Source organism: Polypterus senegalus, chromosome 16, assembly GCF_016835505.1.
Source record: "Polypterus senegalus isolate Bchr_013 chromosome 16, ASM1683550v1, whole genome shotgun sequence".
Lineage (NCBI taxonomy): Eukaryota > Metazoa > Chordata > Cladistia > Polypteriformes > Polypteridae > Polypterus > Polypterus senegalus.
In genome coordinates this window covers 15307631-15332578 of record NC_053169.1, presented here as the reverse complement: position 1 = coordinate 15332578, position 24948 = coordinate 15307631, and the positions used below count along the sequence as shown (strand labels likewise).

At 43.7% G+C, this 24948-nt stretch overlaps 1 protein-coding gene across 2 annotated transcripts in view; it reads right to left on the bottom strand.

Annotated features, from left to right (window-relative positions):
* LOC120516453 (collagen alpha-1(XIX) chain) overlaps positions 1-24948 on the bottom strand; it is a 478053-nt gene that overhangs the window by 322678 nt on the left and 130427 nt on the right. For both annotated transcript variants that reach the window (XM_039738131.1, XM_039738132.1), the window contains exon 12: positions 12287-12340. In XM_039738131.1, the coding sequence (XP_039594065.1) occupies positions 12287-12340 (54 nt within the window). The remainder of the gene's footprint in view (positions 1-12286; positions 12341-24948) is intronic.

Here is a 24948-nt window from a genome sequence, read left to right as displayed (position 1 = left end):
CTAGGACCCCTCCAGTCGATTGCAGCAGGACCCACCCTGCGTGGGATGCCAGTCTATCACACAAATTTGTGTGCCCCAATTAACCCGACCAGCTTTGGATTTGTGTGGTTTCCTCTTTCTCCAGTCACATAATCTGACCCACCCTATTGACATGCACATATTTTAAAAAACATTCTATTTATATTTTCTCTACACACAGCAGTGATGGTAACCCGATACCAATGCTATGCCCAGCTAATGCAGACTGGCACGGGGCAGAGCTAGATTGGCCGTTTGGAGACCTGCTGTGGGCAGCTGTGCCGAAGAGCTCAGGGGCGGCAGATCGCTTGAATGGAGCCAGGTCGCCAGCCAAGGCAGGGGAGAGGCAGCTCCTTTGAGGAGGGAGGCAGTGCGGCCCCGCCGGATTATGCAGAGGAAGCCCAGACAGGTGTCGTCTTAAAATAGCTTCCTGTTGGCTCGCTACGATGGAATGAATAAGAATTCAACAGGAGCGAGCAGCCTGAATTAAGAATTAAGGGATTTAAGGGAGCACAAGCTGCAGTCCGTGAGATGAATGCCCCTCTGTGAAGTGGAAGCCCAGTGTGCAGGTCTACATAGGCAGAGCAGAAACTCAGACCTGATCAGTCAGAATAGCTGAACCGTTCAGGGGACGTGCTGTTTGCGCTTCGCTTGCCAGAGGGAAGTCTTTGCAGCAGGTGGTGCCCTGGGTGGGTCGGATCAGCAGCGATCTTCACAGCCCGCTTCCTTACTCTGGACTCTTACTGGACTTCAATGTGCGGTAAGTTAACAGTCGGTGATCTTCTCACCGGTTCTAATGATTGGCCTTCGCCTGAACAGAGGCAGCCACCAAACCAGACAGTCATAGACGAGGTCAGAATGGACTGTAGGACTGGACCCGTATTGGCTGAGGGGGATTGAATTTCCTCTGCTTGACACAAAAGGGACATTCCCGGATGGGTTTTCTTAATAATAACATGGGATGTCATTGTCACCCGTAAGGTTCTGTGACAGCAGGGTGTGCAGAAACAAACGATTCGACCATCCCAATGGCTGAGCCATTAATAGCAAGTGATAGGTGAGCAGGTGGCTGTTTCCTGAAATCACTCATCATCTCCCAAGTTTTTTGAATGTTAAGGTTTTATATATATTATAAAAGTGAGCCCTGACACAGACAGACATAGGACACAGGTTCAAAGCACACAGGCCTTTTATTTTCTTTTTTCCCCCCTTGTGGAAACGTCCTCCCCGTTCCCACAAGCACAACAACACAGTCCCAACACCAAAACACAATTTTTTCTCTTCTCTCTCTCCCTCTTTCTTTCTTTCTCATTCTCTTTCTGCACTCCTCCTTGCAAGCTTCGTCCCCGTCCTCCCGACTCTGGCTCCCGGAACAGTGGCTGCTGGCTCCCTTTATAAACCACCCGGAATTGCTTCAGGTGCTTGATTGCTCATTTCCGGCTGCACTTCTGGGTGTGGCAGATGAACTGCCCACACAGGTTCAGGAGCCACTGCAGCACCCTCTTGTGGCACCCCCGGACCCCAACAGGGCCAAAGAGAACTCCATCTCCCATGGGGCCCTGAGGGTATCCGAGGCACCACTGCCATCCAGGTCTGCCATTATATATTTATATATATTGTAGTGACCCGGCAGCCAGCGCTGGCGGCATGAGGCATTGTGGGTAATTTATGTAAAGTTTACGGTTGTGTTAAATTAGCAAGGCAATCGAATTATTGTTCCTGTTGTAATTGTTGTATGTGTTTGTGTTCAACTGGTAGGGTGGGTTTGGGTTATTGCCGTCCGGGGTTACTAAATTGTAAATAGTTACCATCAATGAGAAAGTTGGCTTCGTTAATGACCCTGGCAATGGCTATGCAATGAGATTGAGCTTTGTTTTCTGACTATCTGCTTAATAAAGAGATACAACAGGACAGAGCTGTGTTATTGCTAAAATTTCATCTAAGCAATGATTGCCGAGACACTCGGAGTCGTGCGGTGTATGGGACACGAGTGCTCGCTGGCTTTATGAGCTAGGTACAGCTGCGTGCATGGCGCTGGCATTCCGCTGGCCGACCAGCTTGGGGGAAGTGCACGGCTGAGTACGGCTCTGAAAACTTTAAGACTCAACCACGGGTCGCTACAATATATATATTTATTTTCACACACGTGCACTTGGGAGTCAACCAAAGGGACCAGAAAACATCAATCCCACACCAGGCCATGGGGCGGCGGGTTGCGCTAAACCTCTCTATTTTCTCTCAGCAGACCAAATACGAGAAATCCTTCCAGTCCCGGCCCCGAGGACGTCACTTTCTGTCCCGGCCCCGAGGACGTCACTTCCTGTCCCGGCCCCAAGGACGTCACTTCCTGTCCCGGGCCCCAAGGACGTCACTTCCTGGGAACAGACTATAAAAACCCCTCATCCTTCATATATAATCAGTTCTACTTTGGACTCGAACCTGTACACATTGTACTCAACTAAAAGCACTTTACAGCCGAGGAAACTATACGGCTGGCTGCCCCAAACCTTTGTTATGCGTCCAGTCGTTTATTTCACTATATACTGTATATATATATATATATATCTATTGTCACACACGTACACATGGGAAACAGCTGAAGGGCCTAAACACTAGTAATTCTATGCCAGGCCAGGGGTTGATGGAGTGTACTGACTGTCTCTCTCTGACCCTTGCACACCTTTCCTGGGAAATTCCGCCTGTTGCCGGCCCCAATGATGATGTCACTTCTGGACACAAGGATTCCACTCCCAGTTCCCGCACTGATGACGTCATTTCCCCTCTAGGCCTTTAAAACTGCAATCTTGTCTCAGTACAGTCAGTTCTGTTTTGGACTCTGTTGTAGGCACATCGTGCTATCATAAAAAGTGACTTTTGCCGCCGAGAAAATAATATACGGGTGGCTGCCCCAATGGAGGCTCTGATCGGGGCACTCGAGAGACTGAGTGAGGAGTCTGAGTGTCTGGGCTTGAGAGGGTCCTGATAAAAACCAACATCCAGGCCTTTAATGACCTCTTGGGCACGGCCATCAGCAGTGTGTCTGTCTGCGGAGAGAGTGTCGAGAGGTTTACTTACTTCGTCAGTGACATTCATGTGTCCGGTGACTCTTCCTGTGAAGTCAGTAGAAGGATTGGGAGAGCATGGGGGGTCATGAGGTCGATTGAAAGGGGTGTGTGGCGCTCCCGATATCTCTGTAAAAGGACGAAGGTCCAAGTCTTTAGAATCGTGGTGCTTCCTGCTTGCGAGACATGGACGCCATTCAGTGACCCGAGACGAAAACTGGACTCCTTCAGTACTGTGTCTCTTCGGAGAATCCTTGGGTCCCACTGGTTTGACTTTGTGTTGCTTATGGAGTCCCAAATGAGGCACATTACCTGCATTGTGAGGGAGTGTCTGTTCCGGCACTACAGCCATGTGGCACGTTTCCCCGAGGGTGATCCGGCTCATAAGATTCTCATTGTTGGGGACCCGAGTGGCTGGACCAGGCCAAGGGGTCGCCCACGTAACACCTGGCTGCGGCAGATAGAGGGTCATTTCCGGAGGGTAGGATTGGACTGCGTGTCTGCCTGGGGGGTTGCCAACCGGGATCCTGAGCTGTTTTGACGTGTGGTGGGTGCGGCAACGTGCCTGCCCCTAAACTTGACTTAACTTGGCTGCCCCAACTCTTTATGATGTCTCCAACTCATTCTTTTGACAATATACACACACACACACACATATACAGTATATATATTCTAGCGGTCCCCAGCGGCTCTGCCCGTGTAGTACTGAAACTGGTCAAACTTGAGAAATCAATAAACAAACAGGTATCACTAGCTGAATGGAGACAAGGTACACTCCAAAACGCAGAGGTACACCGACTGGAACGGAAGCTGGCATGTGACATCACGCATTCCCCTCGCCTCAGCCCGCAGCCTCTGTCTTGGATTAGCACAGATATATCACTCCTGCAAGCAAACTATGATTCTTAGTGCGATGAGAGAAGTCGCAAAATCAACCAGAATATTCAAGCAAGTTCTAGAAAAAACCTGATCTAAATCTGTTAAGTAGTTCTCTCATGAAAAGCAGGCAGACAGAGAGACAGACAGACATTGGATTTTATAAATATATATGAAACATGCCTATTAAATGAAAATGCCATCAACAGACATTTGGTTATGAACCCAGCAAAAAAATTATTAAGGCTGTGCCACAATGTCAGATTTTCCACCTCTTCTCTGTATATGGACTCATCACCGTTTTGAATTCACATTCACCGCCACCACCTTACCCTCTACTTTTAACATAAGAAAATCCCCCTGAAGGCCAATCACTCGATGTTTCCTCTAAAAGCTGTACTATTTCAGAATTTGGAGTGTTCAGACATGTACCCCTCTCTCCCTAAACAGTCCTGTAATTTCAATCTAGGCTTTCTGATTTTATTCAGTGTCCAGTATTTTGTCTTTTCTACACATTGTCTTTGTTTAAATCTGCTTTATAATTTCAAATCATACTGCCTTCCACCTAATTAGACTTACTATGGCAACTACAGCAGGTAGACTTCTTATTAAATTAACAAAGAAAACACGTTGCCATGGATATCATGAAACAATAGATGTGTGACACATAGAGGAAGATGCATTAATTAACTTCTGCTGTGTTTCTCTTTAACTATTGTGCTTACAGATTCAAATTTTGGAGACAATGCCAGATTGTAAGAAACCACAAATGGATGCACAAGCCAGATGTGTGTTCTGCTAATCTACTAGAAGAACAATCCATCAATTGTCTAACTCGTTTATTCGATTCAGGATCACAGGACTCCAATGAACAGAATGAACCAACTAAGTCCAGGGTGACGGAAGGGTGGTCCACAAACCAATGCAAAGAGTCGTGGCTTGTAGAATCATTTCTCCACAAGGCTTATTAGGGATAGATAGATAGATAGATAGATAGATAGATAGATAGATAGATAGATAGATAGATAGATAGATAGATAGATAGATAGATAGATAGATAGATAGATAGATAGATAGATAGAGCACTATATAATAGAAAGACAGACAGACAGACAGACAGACAGACAGATAGATAGATGATGTGAAAGGCACTATATAATAGATAGACAGATAGATAGATAGATAGATAGATAGATAGAGATGATGTGAAGGCACTATATAATAGATAGATAGATAGATAGATAGATAGATAGATAGATAGATAGATAGATAGATATGAAATGCACTATATAACAGATCCCAGACCAGATCAGTACCATTCAACACACAGGGAAGAAGACCACCAAACTGTCAAAAACAGACTCCATGAGGGTGGCATGAGGGACCAGAGTCCTGTAGTGGGAGCTGTGCTCACAGTTCATCACCATGCAGCTCGATTGGCATTCACCAGAGAATACCACAATTGGCAGCTCGGCCATTGGTGCCCCATTCTCTTCACAGATGAGAGGAGGTTCACACTGAGCACATGTGACAGAGGTGAAAGAGTCTGGAGACGTCATGGTGAACATTATGCAGACTGATTCAGCATCCAGTACGACCAGTTTTGTGGTGAGTCATTGGTGGTCTGGGAATGCATGTCCTTGGAGTGTCACACACAGACTTTCATGTGCTGGGCAGCTGTACCCTGACTGCTGTTAGGTATCAGCATGAAATCAAGAGTGATTGTCAGACCGTATGCTGGGTGCAGTGTGCCTTGGGTTCCTCCTGGTGCAGGACAATGCCCGGCCTCATATAACTAGAGTGCGTAGGCAGTTCCTGGATGATGAAGGCATTGATGCCGTTGACTGGCCCACACATTCACCAGACCTGAATCTAATTGAGAACCTCAGGGACGTTATGTTTCAGTGTATCCAACACCACTATGTATTGCCAGAGACTGTTCAGGAGGTCACTAGCGCCCTGGTCCAGGTCTGGGAGGAGATCCCCCAGGTCACCATCTGCCATCTCATCGGGAGCAGGCCCAGACATGGTTGGGAGTGCATACAGCCACGTGGGGGCCACACATTTCTGACTTTCAGTGTGATGTTCAATCAGCCCTCAGTGAGTTGGTGATTTTCATTTCCAATAACCGTTGTTTTCTCATTTTTTTCTCAGTGACTTATACGATATCGCTCAGTAAAGATTTTCCACTTGAATATTTAAAATTTTACTGAGCAGTTTATTTAGAGGGAAATCTAAGAGGAAAAAGTGAAGGACTGAGAATTAGCCACCTGCTTCATGCCACCTATCATTCAGATGCCATCCTTGGAAAGTAAAACAACATAAGAGTGGCCAGGCATGGCCAAATGAAAGCACTGAAAATAGTAGTGATGGGAGGATGAAGTCCCCGGCGAAGCATTTGAGGCTTTTTCCTGATTCTAGAGTTTTTAGAGCTTCGAAAACAGCGACATCTGGTGGTTTATGGAAACCATTGCACCCATAAGCTCGAGGCACACAACGCACTTACAACCCTTTGCTGAATGAATAATTTCATTCCGACAAGTGCACTAAAAGCCTAAGGAGGCTTTGTGTGCTCATTTTCAATTTATGATAATTTCATTGTTATTAATGTTCTGTGATAAATGTACTTGTTAGTATGTTCAACGATTTTCTACAATAAGAAAAAAGTTTAAATGGGTTGGTCTGATGGCAACTGTTACAAATGCATCGTAAGGCCGGGGACATACTGAACACTACGTGACACATGAGCTTGAGGACGCTGCTGCTACACAAGCAGTGTGCTGTCGAAACGTGTGCCGTACTGAAAGTAAATCTGGGGGATTCCAGCAGGTGGCAGAGTGAGAAATCATTGTGGAGAGAAAACAACGTCCAGTTTCACTGTGTTGTGAGTTGAGGGAAGGAAGATGTTAGAAAATAAAAATTATTTGCATTCTGATGCTGTTTTGGAGGTACAGAAAAAAAGAAAAAAGACAGCAACAGCGATAGAGAATGTTGAGACAGGATGTGATACCTTTATACTGTACGTCTTGCGTCATTACGATTGTGCGACACTTGCATGGCCTAATGTGAGAAATGGATGAAGGAAAGCACCATGAAGACATTTGTATGTCAGCATTTAAGTCTGATGATTTGCTTCACCGCATCGAACCATCCATCAAACATCGAAACACGCACATCGATCCTGTTGGAGCTGCTGCCACACGCTGGTAGTAAACAACGATGCTGACGTCACGCACCAAAACCTGCACATGCACATGCCACCCATATTTTTGCTGGTACTGCAACTCAAACACGCATCATGTTAATTTCTGAGGATGTGCTTAGAGGACGTGTCAAACGAACGCCGGGAGAACACGGCAGCCATGATGCGTGCACATATGCGTTCTTAGCGTGTTGTATAAACCGCCATTAATGCTACCACTGCTTCATGACATTCACGTCCTGTTTTCATGTTGAGGGTATTTTTGCGCGCCTTACATATCTATCTATCTATTATATAGTGCCTTACATATCTATCTGTCTATTATACAGTGCCTTTCATGTATATCTATCTGTTTATTTATCTGTTAGTCAGTCATTTCCCAATCTGCTATATCCTAACACAGGGTCAAGGGGGTCTGCTGGAGCCAATCCCAGCCAGCAGAGGGTACAAGGCAGGAACAAACCCCGGGCAGGACACACACACACCCTGTTACATACTGCCATACATATCTATTATATAGTGCCTTTCATGTATATCTATCTATCTTTCTATCTATCTCTCATATAGTGCCTAATATAACTATTATATAGTGCCTTTCACATCTATCTATCATATAGTGCCTTTCATATCTATCTATCTATTATATAGTGCCTAATATATCTATTATATAGTGCCTTTCATATCTGTCTATCTGTCTATCTTATAGTGTCTTTCATGTCTATCTATCTATCTATTATATAGTGCCTAATATATCTATTATATAGTGCCTTTCATATCTGTCTATCTATCTATCTATTATATAGTGCCTTTCATGTCTATCTATCTATTATATAGTGTCTTTCATATCTATCTATCTATTATATAGTGCCTTTCATATCTATCTATTATATAGTGTCTTTCATGTCTATCTATCTATCTATTATATAGTGTCTTTCATGTCTATCTATCTATCTATTATATAGTGCCTTTCATTCTATCTATCTATCTATCTATCTATCTATTATATAGTGCCTTTCATTTCTATCTATCTATATTATAGTGTCTTTCATATCTATCTATATGCTACATTCTTTTTTAACACTTGCAGATCACTTTATGTTTGCAGTTCCTAAAATCAGCATGGAATGTCTCCCCAGATATGAAAAACCACTGAAGTGACTGTTGGTTTTATTTTTTAGGTCAGGCCTGTCTCAGAAACTGCTCAAGGTATTCACCTTCGCACCCCTGATCCATCAAAAGCCCCTGGAACAGGATCCCGTCAAGTAACGGAGATGTCTGAGAGGCCAGCTGAGAAATACTTTCTGGGTTACGGAAGGAAACGCATTTCTCTTCTTTTCCATGCTGTCAGCGTTAAATCTTTAGCATGTCCACTGTGTACCTTCACAGATGGAGGTTAGGCTGGAAGGATATTTGTAGGCTGAAAGGAGGCCAGTCAGCAACGCATCTATAAGTGCTTCCAATTTAAGAGAATTTAAAGTAACAGACTTTTGCGATTTATTTTTTTATTTTTTGGTGCGATTATATAAAGATATAAAGTGGTAATTAAGGTGACCAGATTGTTTTGGGGATCCACGCGGAGAGATGGGGGGAGGAATCAGAGGGACATGGGGGATGTTGCTCGTGATGATTGCTCAGTGGTCTTCTAATGATTCAGACTACTTGTGAATAAAACAATTCATGTAAAAATTAGGGTTTCACTTCTCAAAAAAAAAAAAAAATGCATCAAGCAAATGGCATTTTGCTACAAGCTGGTATGTATGGGCTGTTACCACATACAGTGCCCTCCATAAAGTCTCATTTTCATTGATTTGGCCGTCTGCTCCACAGTTTATTCAGAGCTGAACTGTCTGATTTGTAATTGTGAAGTGCACTCTGCAGACTTCTGTACATTATAGGGTCACACAACACTTTTTCTACTTTGTGCCCACATATTAGAGCCGTTGTCATATTTAGTTTTTAGTCGCATATCCCTCACATGCAATGACTGCTTGAAGTCTGCGACATCAGCAGGTGCAGAGGGTCTTCTCTGGTGATGCTAATGCAGCCATCTTCAGCTCCTGCTTGTCCCCTTCAGCATATCGAAGTCCTGCTCAGCTGGATTGAAATCGGGTGAATGGTTTGGCCATTCCAGAATTTTCCATTGTTTATCTCTGTAAAGCTCCTGTGTTGCCCCAGCAGTCTGTTTGGCTCATCATCTGGTGTCATCCAGTGGGTTTGGAGGCTATTAATGGAACTCGAGCAGATCAGATGTTTCTACACACCTCAGAATTCATTTTGCCACTGCCATCAGCAGTCCCATCATCAAGTGTGCCAGATACCTGTGACAGCCATACATGCCCACCCCATAACACCCCCAGCACCATGTTTAACAGATGAGGTGGTCTGCTTTGGATCTCAGGCAGTTCTTTTTCATCCCTACACTTTGCTCTTGTCATCACTCTGATGAGGTTCATCTTTGACTCGTCAGTCCAAAAGACCTTTTCCCAGAATTCTGCAGGTTCTTTGAAGTCCTTTGTCACAAACTGCAATGTGGCTGTGCTGTGTTTCTGGTCTGCACTATTTGAGACACTGCCAGGGCCAGATTAAGGTGGGTGCTATTGACGCTGCAGCATTAGGCCCACTCCTGAAATTGGCCCAGATGAAAACAGACGAGAATTTTCCGGAAGCTGAACAGTTTTCCTTTGCTATATTAACCTCAAAATAATTCTTAGAATGAAATTTGGAGTCCGTCTCTCGGACGCCTAGACACAGCGTTACTTATTATACGGTTACTATTGTTCTTTGTGCTGTGACGTAACTGTAACGTCGTTGTGTTTATTGTTAACCGAAGATTTCAAGTTAATGCTATCAATTTTACGTTAAACAGTTTACTGTTTTTTGCAATATCTTGGGGATTCTTGCCACTTTATTCTTGTTCAGTAAGTGCCACGTAGTCAATTTTTCACCTTGGAAGTTAGTTATAGGCGGCACGGTGGCGCAGTGGTAGCGCTGCTGCCTCGCAGTTAGGAGACCTGGGTTCGCTTCCCGGGTCCTCCCTGCGTGGAGTTTCCATGTTCTCCCCGTGTCTGTGTGGGTTTCCTCCGGGAGCTCCGGTTTCCTCCCACAGTCCAAAGACATGCAGGTTAGGTGGATTGGCGATTCTTAATTGGCCCTAGTGTGTGTTTGTGTGTGTCCTGCGGTGGGTTAGCACCCTGCCCTGGATTGTCTGTGTGTCGGTATCTGTGTCCATCTGGTTGCTGTCTCTGTCATTCCAGCAGATGGTGTATCACAAATAAAATGCATTATTATTATAATAAATATCTGCAATAATCAAATGCACCACATTTCACATTCCAACAGATGGCACATAACCAACATTAATACTGCTTTAACAAATCCCATACCAAATGACATATAACAGAGATATATGCATTGTGCGCTCCGGTTTCCTCCCACAGTCCAAAGACATGCCGGTTAGGTGGATTGGCGATTCTTAATTGGCCCTAGTGTGTGCTTGGTGTGTGGGTGTGTTTGCGTGTGTCCTGCGGTGGGTTGGCACCCTGCCCAGGATTGGTTCCTGCCTTGTGCCCAGTGTCGGCTGGGATTGGCTCCAGCAGACCCCCATGGCCCTGTATTCGGATTCAGCGGGTTAGAAAATGGATGGATGGAAGTTAGTTATACAGTAAAAATCGATGGCTATTTAAATGGTTATCTGTAAAGGTAAAACTAAAACCCGGACCCCGGGCCCGGCATGGATGTTTAGAATTTTTAAAATCCTCGACAGGATTCTGGTCTATTATGAAATTTAAATCGTGGACAAATTTTTACCCTCAAGATCCTGAACTTGAGTCACTTTGATTCAATGTCTGCTGCAAATTCATTTTTTTCTTACTCTGTTTCGTAAGAGAATTGCGAAATGTTGTGTATTTCATTGTTAGGTTTTCTGCATTAAGCGCACTTTTCACACAATTGCTATTGAATGTTGATGTCACATAGTTTGATGTTAATCTCGAGTTGTTACGACACTACGTCGTTATTATTATTCACGTTCAATAAAGGCTGGCTGGTGGCGTCGCAAGCAATCAAGGCTCCTTGGTCGGTCCGAGTGCGGGTGTTAACGGTGAATGTCGAATGCCGAGAACAAATAAGACCATTTTTGCGCTGCAGCATCAGTTGCCCAGTTTCGTCTTAATCCTGGACACTGCACTGTTTATTTGGACACTGTTTTTCGGTTTTCCATCCATCCATTTTCCGACCCGCTGAATCCGAACACAGGGTCACGGGGGTTGTTTTTAAATAAAAGCGCTCTGCACTTTTTGCGCCATCCCCATGCTGTGTTGTTGATGTCTTCACTGTCTAGCTCATCAGGGACATTACCGACGGTGTCGGCATTCGAGAGCTGCCCAGAAGCCTAAACGGGAGCATGGGGTAGAACCCACATCGTCGCACAGGGGAGCCTTGCCCCCCAGCAGCTTCCTCCGGCGGCACCGCGACAAGGCTGCCCACCAGAACTACAACATCCATGCAGCACTACGAGTGTCCAAATGAGAGCCATGCCAGAGGGATGCTGCCAGCCATTGTATTAGGGAGACGCATTCGCTCCGTGTGGCAGTCTCCCTGTGTCCTTCTGCTATAATGGCACCCTGGCCAGGAAAGTTACCACTAACAACAACAACAATGGATTTCTTGGATAATCCAAAAACCACACAAGTGATGTCTCAAGGGGCTTTAACAGGCTCTGCTTTTTGACAGCACCCATAGAAAAAGCCTTGAATTGGAAAGAAAAATGGACAAATCATGGGAAAGGTAATTGCGAGAGAGACCTCCGCCCCCTTCACTTCCAGGTAGGCTGGGCGTGCAATGGGTTACCACTTAGCCGGGATGCCCGTCTGCCCTCAGCCTCCTTCACCCCACTTTACAGCCATGTACTGCTCCCGTGGCCCGTTTGCTAAGCTTGTCTAACAGTTTTGGTCTGGCAGGGTCTTCCACTCGTGCTCACTCAGCAAATGACTTATGATACACGGTAAGTAGCTTACCATTTTTTTCTGATTACAGTTTCTATTAATTGGAGCTTAGCAATGAGCACTTTAATTGCTTTACATGTGACACCAACTTTTAGACACACATCAGAAGCAGGAAAATATCTTACTTCTCTTCCTGGTTGCCCCTCAGGACCGACATCTCCTTTATCTCCTTTTTCACCCTGAGGAAGTTAAAAAAAGAACAAAAGACGTTAATGATTACAATTCTACTGGTAACACTTGTGTACAAAGTCACTGTTGGAAAATGAAACCTCTTCGGCTCTCTTTATCCGTTTATTCATTTATTTAGTCAACTTGTGTGTACATAACAGGCAAGACACACACACTTGTAAGCCTGGTCACTCTATTTTCATGGCTTCCTTTAGCAGTTTAGCTTCTGATGCATCCCATAGTTACTGTATATCATCACTTAGGAGCCAAAAGAAAATGTCTGCTAGACTGGACTGCACGCCCTCTTTGCCCCTTCCATCCATTCAGAATACAAAAGAGACAGCATCCCAGTTGGCATCTTCTCCCAGTGTCTGCGTGGCTTTCATACTGGAGGTTATGGCTTCCACCCAAATGTCTCTCCAAAGACATGCAAATTAAGTGAACTGACAACTTTAAATTGGACCTAGTGAGTGTGGTTGGTGTGTGTGTCTGTGTGTCTGCATTGCGATGGACTGGCATCCTGTCCTGCCTTCACCCTGTGCTAGCGGGAATAGGCTCCTGCAACCGTGACCCTGGTCTGGATAGAGAGAGATGGAAAATGACATGGCGTCTTATAATGCAATTCAATCTAATAAAAGGATAGTTGTCTGTGTGTCCATGTGGTTGCTATGTCTCTGTCATTCCAACAGATGGTGCATCACTAACATTAACACTGCTTTTACGAACCTCATACTAAATGGAACACTAACAGAGAAATATGAATTGCGTTTGTCATTCCAACTGATGGTGCATCACAAACATTAACACTGATTTTACAAATCCCATAGCAGATGGCATTTAACACAGACATACGTATTGCATTTGTCATTCCAAAAGATGGTGCATCACGAACATGTGTAGTAATCAAATGCACTGCATTTGACATTACAACAGGTGACAGATCACAAGCATTAACACTGCTTTTACAAATCCTAGACCAAATGGCATATAACATAGACATACGCATTGCATTTGTCATTCCAACAGAAGTGAGTTGGAAAATGACATGACATAATATAATGCAATATAGTAAAAGAATAATTTGTCTGTGTGTCTGTATCTTTGCGACCATTTGGTTGCTACGTCTCTGTCAATCCAACAGATGGCACATCAGCAACATCTGGCACACAACAAATATTAACACTGCTTTATTGAATGCCATACCAAATGACATATAACAGAGACACATGCATTGCAATTGTCTGTGTGTCGGTATTTGTGTCCATCTGGTTGCTGGCTCTGTCATTCCAGCAGATGGTGTATCACAAATAAAATGCATTATTATTATTATTATAATAAATATCTGCAATAATCAAATGCACCACATTTCACATTCCAACAGATGGCACATAACCAACATTAATACTGCTTTAACAAATCCCATACCAAATGACATATAACAGAGATATATGCATTGTGCGCTCTGGTTTCCTCCCACAGTCCAAAGACATGCCGGTTAGGTGAATTGGCGATTCTAAATTGGCCCTAGTGTGTGTTTGGTGTGTGGGTGTGTTTGTGTGTGTCCTGCGGTGGGTTGGCACCCTGCCCGGGACTGGATTCCTGCCTTGTGCCCTGTGTTGGCTAGGACTGGCTCCGGCAGACCCCCATGACCCTTATGTTCGGGTTCAGCGGATTGGAAAATGGATGGATGGATGGATATGCATTGTTTTTGTCATTCCACCAGATGGTGCATCACAAACATTAACAGTGCTTTTTCAAATCCCATACCAAAAGGCATACAACAGAAACACACAAATTGCATTTTTGCATTCCAACAGATGGCTCATCACAAACATTTGTAGTGATGCATTTTATTACTACAAACGTTTGTGATGTGCCATTTGTTGGAGTGACACATGACTACATTCATTACAAAATACAGAACATTCACTGCAAATGTTGAGGTCTACATTGATTTCAATCCATCTTAGATAGGTAGCACAAATAATATAATATAATACTAGGGGGCAAAGCCCCCTGCTCACTTCGCTCAACCACACACCCCTTCCCCCAGGGAACCCTTTGCGCCAGCCACTTTGCATCTCTGCCATTTGCGTTGTGAAAGTGGGGTGGGGGAGAAGAAAGGACGCTAAGGAGATACGGATGGATCAGCTGCTGGCTTGCTGCTGCAGAGCTGCGTGTTCTGCTTGTCGCACTGAGTGTCGACCATTTAAAAGCCTGTACAGCAGCTGTCCTTTTGTCTCGCGAGACATTAAAGTGTCTCTCGTGGGATGTCAAAGTGTCTTCCGAGAAGATCATGTCTCGACCCAAGTTTTTTTTTTATTATAATAGAGAGATATTATATCGTCCTCCCTGTGTGGAGTTTGTATGTTCTCCCCGTGTCTGTGTGGGTTTCCTCCGGGAGCTCCGGGTTCCTCCCACAGTCCAAAGACATGCAGGTCAGGTGCATTGGCGATTCTAAATTGGCCCTAGTGTGTGCTTGGTGTGTGGGTGTGTTTGTGTGTGTCCTGCGGTGGGTTGGCACCCTGCCTGGAATTGTTTCCTGCCTTGTGCCCTGTGTTGGCTGGGATTGGCTCCAGCAGACCCCCATGACCCTGTGTTCGGATTCAGCGAGTTGGAAAATGGATGGATGGATGGATATTATATCTATTATAAAAAAAAAATCTTGCAATGATATAAGACTTTTTTCCTGTGACAAGACGTCATCTGCTGAAGAAAGACAGAGAGACACTTTCACCTCCCACGAGACGGACAAGTCACGTCATACTTACAGCCTTCGGAAGCAAGTCCCGTGATACGCATGCAGAGCAGGTTAGAGATAATGGAAGTAGGAAAGCTCCAAAGTCTTAAGAAATGACAGTGAAGATCACATTAGCTCTAACCAATGGAAAATATTACTCGGTGAAATAACGGAACAGCGAAAAGAGATCAAACATTCAGGTGCTGTACAGGCTTTTAAACGTAATGCTGCACGAGATGGAGATCACATGGCAAGCCAGCAGCTGATCGAGCAAAGAGGAGGTAAAAAAAAAAAAAAAACCCTATTGGTTTTCAAGAGGGGGTTTCGGACCGCGTCTCCTTGGGACGCATTCATCCCCCCTCTTCACAATGGGGGAGGAGGGGTTGGCAAGCAAAGCAAGCAGGGGGTGAAGCCCCTACTTATATTATATTATATATTATATACGTAAGTGACATTGTGCTGCATTCCTGTTGAAATGATCTTAATAAGAAGGAGTATTGTGTAGATGTTTTTTGTGGCATTGATGACCCTGTAAGTGGCAGATCTTCATGCTGTTTCTTGTACCTGCCAAGTGCTTAAGCTCCCTAAATCTCTTAAAACTCTTTTTCAGCTTTAAAACGTTTCTTTTCTTATAGTTGTAACTCCTTTTCACTATCAAAAAGGTAAAAAGCAGAAACCTCTTTCCAGTATTTAAGCACCTCGCCATTTCTGTTTTGACCCCGGCGGTCTCCCGCTTTCTTACTGTCCACTAGTGCAGTCTGAGAACATCCATGAAGTTCTGACAACACGTTTTTGTGCTCCAAGCCGGTGATTTGTCTTTTGTCGACTAGCATCTTTTGTCAAGATCTAACCCACCTGTTCTCCGCGTGTCAAAAGTTTAATCCAATCACATCTCTAAAAATTGAAAGCAATTAGCCGGGGCAAGCAGCGGATTACAAACAGTTGTTCTGAAAGACATGAATTCCTCCCACATCCTCACGTGTTACAGGGGTGTGAAGATCATCTACATTTCAATATGAATGTAACCCAATAATTAGGTAAGAATATCTAATACAGCTGAAGGAAAACAAGGAAAAAAGCAAACTTTTTCTAAATTTTGTTACGCATTAAACAATGCAGTTTTTGAAGACGCCAACACTGGATATGGAAAAACTCCGAGCTATAAAAAGTAGCTAGATATAACTTCTGAACGGAAATGAATAAAAATTAAAATCACATTATACACCAACATCCCAACTTGTTAAAATGTGTTAATTTCAAGATAATTATGTGGGCGGCCACAGCAGCAGAGTCTTCTCGGTGACTTCAATTACTGCTGTGAGGTCTCGGAATTGGAGACAAATTCCTCGGATTGGAGGATTTGGCCGCGTGCGAAACAAGCTAAATGAACGACAGGCAGTGCATTTGGGCTCACTTTAATATGCTGTGCAAGCGTGGAGATCTGTAAAGGCCAGACATTTAACTCGGTAAGAAGAAATTACCGGAAACAACACGTCGCAGCTGGGAACATTGCCGTTATCGGCAGTCAACTGACAAGGTCAGTCAGACGGCTTAACAAAGGCATTACGAGGCGATGTCTGCACCGTAAATCATACACGACTCCCCCGATTCTGATACGCAGGGCATTCAGAAAGTATTCGGACCCCTTTTCTCTTTCTGCACACTTTATTCTGTTCTAGATTTCATTTGAAATGGACACATTTGCCATATTTGTCCATCAATATGCACTCGACACCCCAGAACGAAACGTGTTTTCAGAAAGTCAACAAATTCTCCATGAAAATGTGCCAGCTTTGGCAAACGTCCTCCAATACCCCATGATGCTTTGCCAAGTAAGCATGACATCACAGAGCTGTAGATGCCAATGTTGGATGTGCCACCTCTGTTCCATCCTTACCTGCCAAATGGTTGAGCCCAACTCCTGCTGCCAACCCCCCCCCTCCCCACAGACTCGCTGGTAGCATCAGCCCTGGTGGTGGAGTTGGGGGCAATTTGAGGGACGTGTGGAGAGAATTTTTCCAGCCTCAACAACCCGGCCAGACACAGAGGCAGATCTACTATGAAGCTAATGAAGCTGATGAAGTTCAGGGCCTCTAATCCTGGAGGGGCCCCAAAAGTGACCTTGGTCCACATTGCTCAAACATTTTGGGTGTCTACTGTACGAAAAGAAGTTTTTTTTTTTTGGAATACTAGGGGGCTCTGCCCCCTGCTCACTTCACTCGCCGACACCCGTGTGGACGCTACACGCTAGCCACTTCACGGCTCTGCCGCTTGCGTATGGGGAAGCGGATGTACAATTTAAACAGATTGTTATTTTCATGGGAATTGTTACATATGCATAATAGACCTAACGGTTTTACATTACATCGAGTAATTAACCGTAGTAAAAAATAGTAAAACGTAATAAATTGAAAGTAAATTATGTTTCATGTTGCGTTAGAGGTATTCGTTGCATTATATGTTTTCGTTGTGTTTGGCTTTGAAATTAACACGTAAATACTTTTTAAACTTACACGTTTACTATAAAACTTCAGTGAAAACAATATTTGGAATTAATTCGTCAATATCGCATTGAATTTTGATTCCGTGTTTGGACTTACATCGTGACAATGCAACGTATAACTGCCTGTGAATGAATCTCGTTTCTTTCTCTTTAATAAATAAACCAACTTTTTTGAATGTTTGTCCCTGTAATTTGTTAACTGTCATAGCGGGAAACTGTTAACATTTTAATGCGAATGGCATATCAAGATCTCCTTTAGTGTCTAATGTTATCTGCGGACGATGTTCTACATTACCTTTCTTGTCGCCTGTTAAAATTTGACATGTCAGAATTGTTCGACCAATTTTGAATACAACTAATCTTGTCCTACTGCACAGCCCATCACTCAGACATAAATTACGCAATAAAATTACAAGACATCCTTCTTTCAACAGCAATTCAGCCAGTGGAAGACCGGACAGTGTTAATGGTTGTAGATATTCTTCATGATGGTGTAAGTTGATGTTTTCATTTTCTGCACCATCACCACCAACTGTTTCAGCAGAGTCTATTGATACGCATTTAACCAATTTGCCGTGTTAACGATTTTCGTGTTAATTAATTTATTTGACTTTAATAGTTTCTCAGTGCTAGGATTGCCCGTGTACTCATTTCTTCTGTTCACAACCCTTCGTGATAAAATTCTTTATTAAAATTTCGACATAATAAGTCATCTTTTATTGGGTACTTAAAGTGAGGAAAAACTGAAAATTTATAAGAGCTGAGATTGCAGGAACGAACTGTGTCTGACAAAAGCATTCACACCAGTGAGAGGACCGTTGGCCGGAAATAGTAGAGAGGAGGGCGGGACTTGAAAAAATCTCTTGGCAATAGTCTCGATTTTAATCCAATTATATTATACTAGACATTAAGCCCGTTACAATGACGGGCGTTAGAACAGTAGTGCATAAACATTAGTAGGGACAGTTTGTATTAAATGGCAAGGGACCTTGTATGTGGCTGTAATATGCGTCACTGGATTGTGTGCCTTTAATTTTCTCTCTCAGTAATACTGGTTTGTATTTCCGTAAAATGCCTGTAATTTTGTCTGACAGTAATAACAGTGGAACCTCGGCTCACGACCATAATTCATTCCAAAACTCTGGTTGTAACCCGATTTGGTCGTGAACCGAAGTAATTTCCCCCATAGGATTGTACGTAAATACAATTAATCGGTTCCAGACCGTATGAACTCTATGTAAATATATATTTTTTAAGTACAAATATAGTTAACTATACCATAGAATGCACAGCGTAATAGTAAACTAAATGTAAAAACATTGAATAACACTAAGAAAACCTTGAACAGCAGAGAAAACTAACACTGCAAGAGTTCGCGCTATAGCCTTACGACCCGCTCGCTAAAAACACTTTTTTTTTTTTAATGAGTTTTAAGAACAGGGAAAAAAATGAACATTTGAAAAATCCGTAATTTAATAAACCACCAAGAAAAGTAACATTGCAACAATGCACACGTGCGGCTGTGTGGGTGTGTGTGTGTCTCGCGCCTGTGTGTGTGTCTCTCTCTCGTGCCCGCCTCTGTGTGTGTGTGTCTGTCTCTCTCGCGTGCCTGTGTGTGTGCCTCTCTCTCGTGCACACCTCTGTGTGTGTGTGTGTATGTGTCTCTCTCACGCCCTCCTCTGTGTGTGTGTGTCTCTCTCGTGCCTGTGTGTGTGTGTGTGTGTGTGTATCTCTCTCTCTCTGCACAGGGAGAGACTGAACACGTGCCGTGTGGCCCCACGCATGCACACTTCACCAGAAGACACACACACACAGACACCTGGAGGCACACAGGGGTTTTATTAAAAAGGATACTAGCAGATTACCCAGTGGCTTCGCTCACAGAGCGGAAAGGAAAGATTTGTGGCTCTAATGAGGCAATGGCACCCAATTCAATGATCGATTTGTCCCCGCATTTTAAATGTCGGCATAAAGCCAGACTCCTAGGTAGCAGGTGTGGTGCGAAACGATGTCATCTGAATACACGAATTGTATTTCCTAATGTTCTGTAGGAAATGAGTTGAATGTGGATTTGAGCCAGAAATAAGAGACAACAACGGTTCAGGTGGATGGCTTAAAGGTGTTCATTTCACCTTGCCATCTGAACAGCACATCCCACATGATTCAGATGTAACCCTCTGTGCTTGGCAGTACTCACACATGATGTCCATTTCTCCTATTGTAACTTTTGGATGTAGGCAGTAATCCATATACAGACCCTGATGTCTGTGTGACGTGGTAGCCTGTGAATACCGCATCCGTCGAATTCGATTCTGTTCAGCACGTTGTTCGGGTGTTTGGGAGGCCGTCAATTGTGATTGTCGTATACGCTGATCAGCGAGACTGTGAGCCTTCTCCCTCGATCTGCTTCTGTCTAACTTTCTCTGTGTAACCTGACTGTTGTGGTCATATGCAATTTCCGTTTCAAACACGAAAAGAATTTTATATAATATATATATATATATATATATATATATATATATATATATATAAAAATAGAGTTGCCTCATACTTTGAACGATTCTAACTCTGAACGTTCCAGAGTTTGAACGCTAAAGTCAAGAGAAATGTGATCTGTTGCTTTAAAGATGCTCCTACGTTCGATCTGCGTGCTCAGTGAAAACGAAACAGTGGCATATAGCGCTTATGTGGCGAGCGTAAACGTGATCTGTTATGCGCCCAAGTCGTCTTTCGCTCTTGCTGTGAAAGCATCTCATGTGTGACGCTTACGGGTCTTTGATGATTTTTCGCTTTATTTTTTTGTGCGTTTGAATATATATTTCTATAAAACCCCTATCAATTAACCACGGCATCCAAGAAGAGTGTGCAAGCAATGAAGCCTAAGAGGAAGGTTGTAGTATCGATGATTAATGTGATAAAGGAACTTAATGCGCGCAGTCATTTGGTGTGTTTATGAAAGGTGACTCCCCTTCCAAACGGTAACCATTCTCTTCCTCTCCACCAGCCACATGGGATATCAGCACTCCTCATTAAGGTACAGTAAATGCAATTTTCATTTTATTATACATCCATCCATCCATTGTCTAACCCGCTGAATCCGAATACAGGGTCACGGGGGTCTGCTGGAGCCAATCCCAGCCAACACAGGGCACAAGGCAGGAACCAATCCTGGGCAGGGTGCCAACCCACCGCAGGACACACACACAAACACATCCACACACACACTAGGGCCAATTGATAATCGCCAATCCACCTAACCTGCATGTCTTTGGATTGTGGGAGGAAACCGGAGCGCCCGGAGGAAACCCACGCAGACACGGGGAGATTTTATTATACAGTATTTACATATTTTATTTATTGCTTTCATATTTTAATCATATTTTAATTTGTCCTGCGGTGGGCTGGCACCCTGCCCGGGGGTTTGTTTCCTGCCTTGCGCCCTGTGTTGGCTGGGATTGGCTCCAGCAGACCCCCCGTAACCCTGTGTTAGGATATAGCGGGTTGGAGAATGACTGACTGACTGTTTTAATTTATTATTTAGGGAATTTAACTCTGTTATTTTTACCTTACATTATGTGCATTTGCTGTTTAAGGTTATCGAAATGGGAACTGGGGACAGATTAATTCACTTTCCATTATTTCCAATGGGCAAAGCTGATTCGGACTTTGAACAATTCAGATTTCAAATGGCCCCCCGAAACGATTTAAGTTTGGACTACGAGACACCACTGTAATTAATATGGTGGCTTGGGGGCCAAGGATCTGCGCTGGTATCTGGATGGTTGCTGGTTCAAATCACATTACTGCCAGCAGGGATCCTACCCTGTTGGGCCCTGGATCAAGGCTCTCAACCTGGAAATTGATCCAGGGGTGCTCTACAATGGCTGACCCTGCAGTCTGACCCCCTCTGGGATTAACAAAGTATATAAAAAATATACATAATGTAATTCAGTATGGCAATTTTAATGAAATTTTAAGATGTAAGGGTTACAATTTAATTTGTGCTGATCTGTCATTTGTGATGATTTGTCATAGAAAACCCCATTAAAGAAGGGGTTACACAGATCTCGTTGCTAGTTCCAAAGGTGCCCACATAATAGTGGCAGAACCTGGAAATGGAGGTCCGCAACTGACCTGATACAATAGCTGGAACCTCTGCGGTGTTTAAGTCTAAAGAGGAACAAAGCGGATTCCATCCTGACCATGAAATAGTAGGCACGGTCGAATCTCTGGTGCAGTTGCTGGAGGGTGCACGGGTGGTATGATAAACCAGTCTACATGCGTTATGTAGATTTGGAAAAAGCCTCTGACCGTGCCCCTGCAACGTGTGTTGGATGACATCCTGCAGGATTATGGGGTAACAGGGCCGCTCACGCATGCTATTCACTCCCTAAATGAGTGCAGCGAGAGCTGAATACTTGGAGCGAAGTCGAATTTGTTCACTGAGGATGTCGGACTCCATCAAGGTGGTGTGTGTGGTCGCCACTCCTGTCTGTGGTTGATATGAATATCAAATCACAGCAGAGGATGTGAGAAGGTCCAGTTCGTTAGACTAGAGGTAGCATCGTTGCTTCACGCAGATGAGGTTATCCTCTTTGCCTCATTGGACTGTGAACTTTGGCACACACTCGAGCGATTCACCGATGAACGTGAAGTGTCAGGGATGAGGTCATAGTTCACTGTTAGAAATGTGTGGGTTATGCTTTCCAGGTGCAAGGAGAACAGCTGCCCTTAGTGGAGGACCCATCACAAATCTCAAGATCTTGTTCATGATTCATGGAAAAAGGGAATGCAATTGGAGCAACAGCAGCCATTTTGTGGAAGCTGTACCAGTCCACGTTGGTGAAGTAGGAACAGAGACCGAAGACAAAACTCTCCGTTTACCGGATGATCTACATCCCTGTCCCCAGTGATGGTCATGAGCTGTGGGTAAGGACCGAAGAATGAGATTGTAAGTACAAGCCCCAGAAATTAACTTTTTTGTAGGATGGGTGGGCTGATAGGGTGAGAAGGTCAGCTATTCGAGAGAGCCTGAGAGGGGAGTCGCAGCTACTGCAGTTTGAGAACAGCCAGTTGAAGTGGTTTGGGCTTGTCACAAGGATGTCCCCTAGGTGACTGTCCCTAGAATTGCTCTGAACATGCTGGTGGGGTTCAGATTTCTGTGTTGGTTTGGGGAAACCTGGAAATTCCTCAGGAAGAGCTGGAATCTGTAATTGATGACAAGAATATGTGGGCTAACCTGCTTGGCCTGCTGCCACTATGACCTTTACCAGGAAAGAGGTTTCACAAAAAAGATGACTTAAAGTGACAACTTTACTTGCCATGTATCTCTTTTTTTTTTTTGCCAACTACAAAGGTGGGCACAATTGTCCAATTAACCTGACAATTGTCTCGAAAACAACTTGAAAATGACCAAAGTAATTGGCACCCATCATTGTTTATTCCATATTTAACAACAATCAGACTTTGGTTTAGAGTTTTGATTCAACTGAATATTTCAAATTACAATGGCATGGACACAAATGATGGGACCCTTCACCTCATATTTTGTTGCACAACTCTTAGAGTTTGCAGTCACTGCCAACAACTGCTCCCTCGAGGTCTCCATGAGACTTCTGCGCTGGTCCACAGGTTGTATTTGGCCCACTCGTCCCGAGTAAACTGCTCCAGCTGGGTCAGATTTGGAGGGGGTCTTTCTCCAGATTGCATGTTTCAAGATCTTTCCACAGATGTTCCATAGGATTCAAGTCAGGACTCACAGAAGGCCACTTCAGAACAGTCCAATGTTTATTCTCAGCCATTCTTGGGTGCTTTTCACTGAGTGTTTCGACTCCTTATATATGACTGAGACAGAGCGCACTGACACTGGGCAGGTCATTTCACTCCTAAATGTCTCAATAGTCTTGAGATTTCATTGTTCCCTGCACAGACTCAAGGCACCCCATTACAGACACAGCAAAGCAGCTTCAGAACATAAGCGAGCCTCCTGCATGTTTCACAGCAGCTATGGAATTCTTTTCTTTGAAAGCTTCATTTAATCATCTGTCGACATGGGGCTGATGTGACTTGCCAAAAAAAATCTCCAGGTTGGTCCCATCTGTCCCAGGGACATTCTCCCAGAAGCACTGAGGTTTGTCAAGATGTATTTTAGCAAATTCCAGTCTGTTTTTAGTTTCTCATATATGAAAGTATTGTAATCGGCCAAAAATTTCAATGTCAAGATTTTGATAAACCTCCCTAACTTTCTTGTATACTAAGTATAGGGAAAGGATTTTAATCGTCCAAAAATTTAATGTCGAAATTTTGATGAATCTCGACATTTTAAACCTCCCTAACTTTCTCATACACTAAGTATAGGGAAAGGATTGTAATCGTCCAAAAATTTGATGTCGAAACTTTGATGAATTTTGGCATTTTAGACATCCCTGACTGTCTCGTACTGTGGTGGGCTGGCGCCCTGCCTTGGGTTTGCTTCCTGCCTTGCGCCCTGTGTTAGCTGGGATTGGCTCCAGCAGACCCCCGTGACCCTGTAGTTAGGATATAGCGGGTTGGATAATGGATGGATGGATGAATGTCTCGTATACGAAGTATAGGGAAAGTATTGTAATTGTCCAAAGATTCATTGCCAATATTTTAATTAATCTCGACATGTTAGACCTTTCCGACTTTCTGGTATACAAAGTTTAGGGAAAGTATTGGAATGATCCAAAAATTAAATGTAGAGATTTTGATGAATCTCGACCTCCTTGACTTTCTCATATATGAAATATAGGGAAAGTATTGTAATTGTCCAAAAATTCGATGTCAAAATTTTGATGAATCTCGACATTTTAGACCTCCCTGATTTTCTTGTATATTGAGTATAAGAAAAAGTATTGTAATCGGCCAAAAATTTCAATGTCAAGATTTTGATAAACCTCCCTAACTTTCTCGTATACTAAGTATAGGGAAAGGATTTTAATCGTCCAAAAATTTAATGTCGAAATTTTGATGAATCTCGACATTTTAAACCTCCCTAACTTTCTCATACACTAAGTATAGGGAAAGGATTGTAATCGTCCAAAAATTTGATGTCGAAACTTTGATGAATTTTGGCATTTTAGACATCCCTGACTGTCTCGTACTGTGGTGGGCTTGCGCCCTGCCTTGGGTTTGCTTCCTGCCTTGCGCCCTGTGTTAGCTGGGATTGGCTCCAGCAGACCCCCGTGACCCTGTAGATAGGATATAGCGGGTTGGATAATGGATGGATGGATGACTGTCTCGTTTACGAAGTATAGGGAAAGTATTGTAATTGTCCAAAGATTCATTGCCAATATTTTCATTAATCTCGACATGTTAGACCTTCCTGACTTTCTGGTATACAAAGTTTAGGGAAA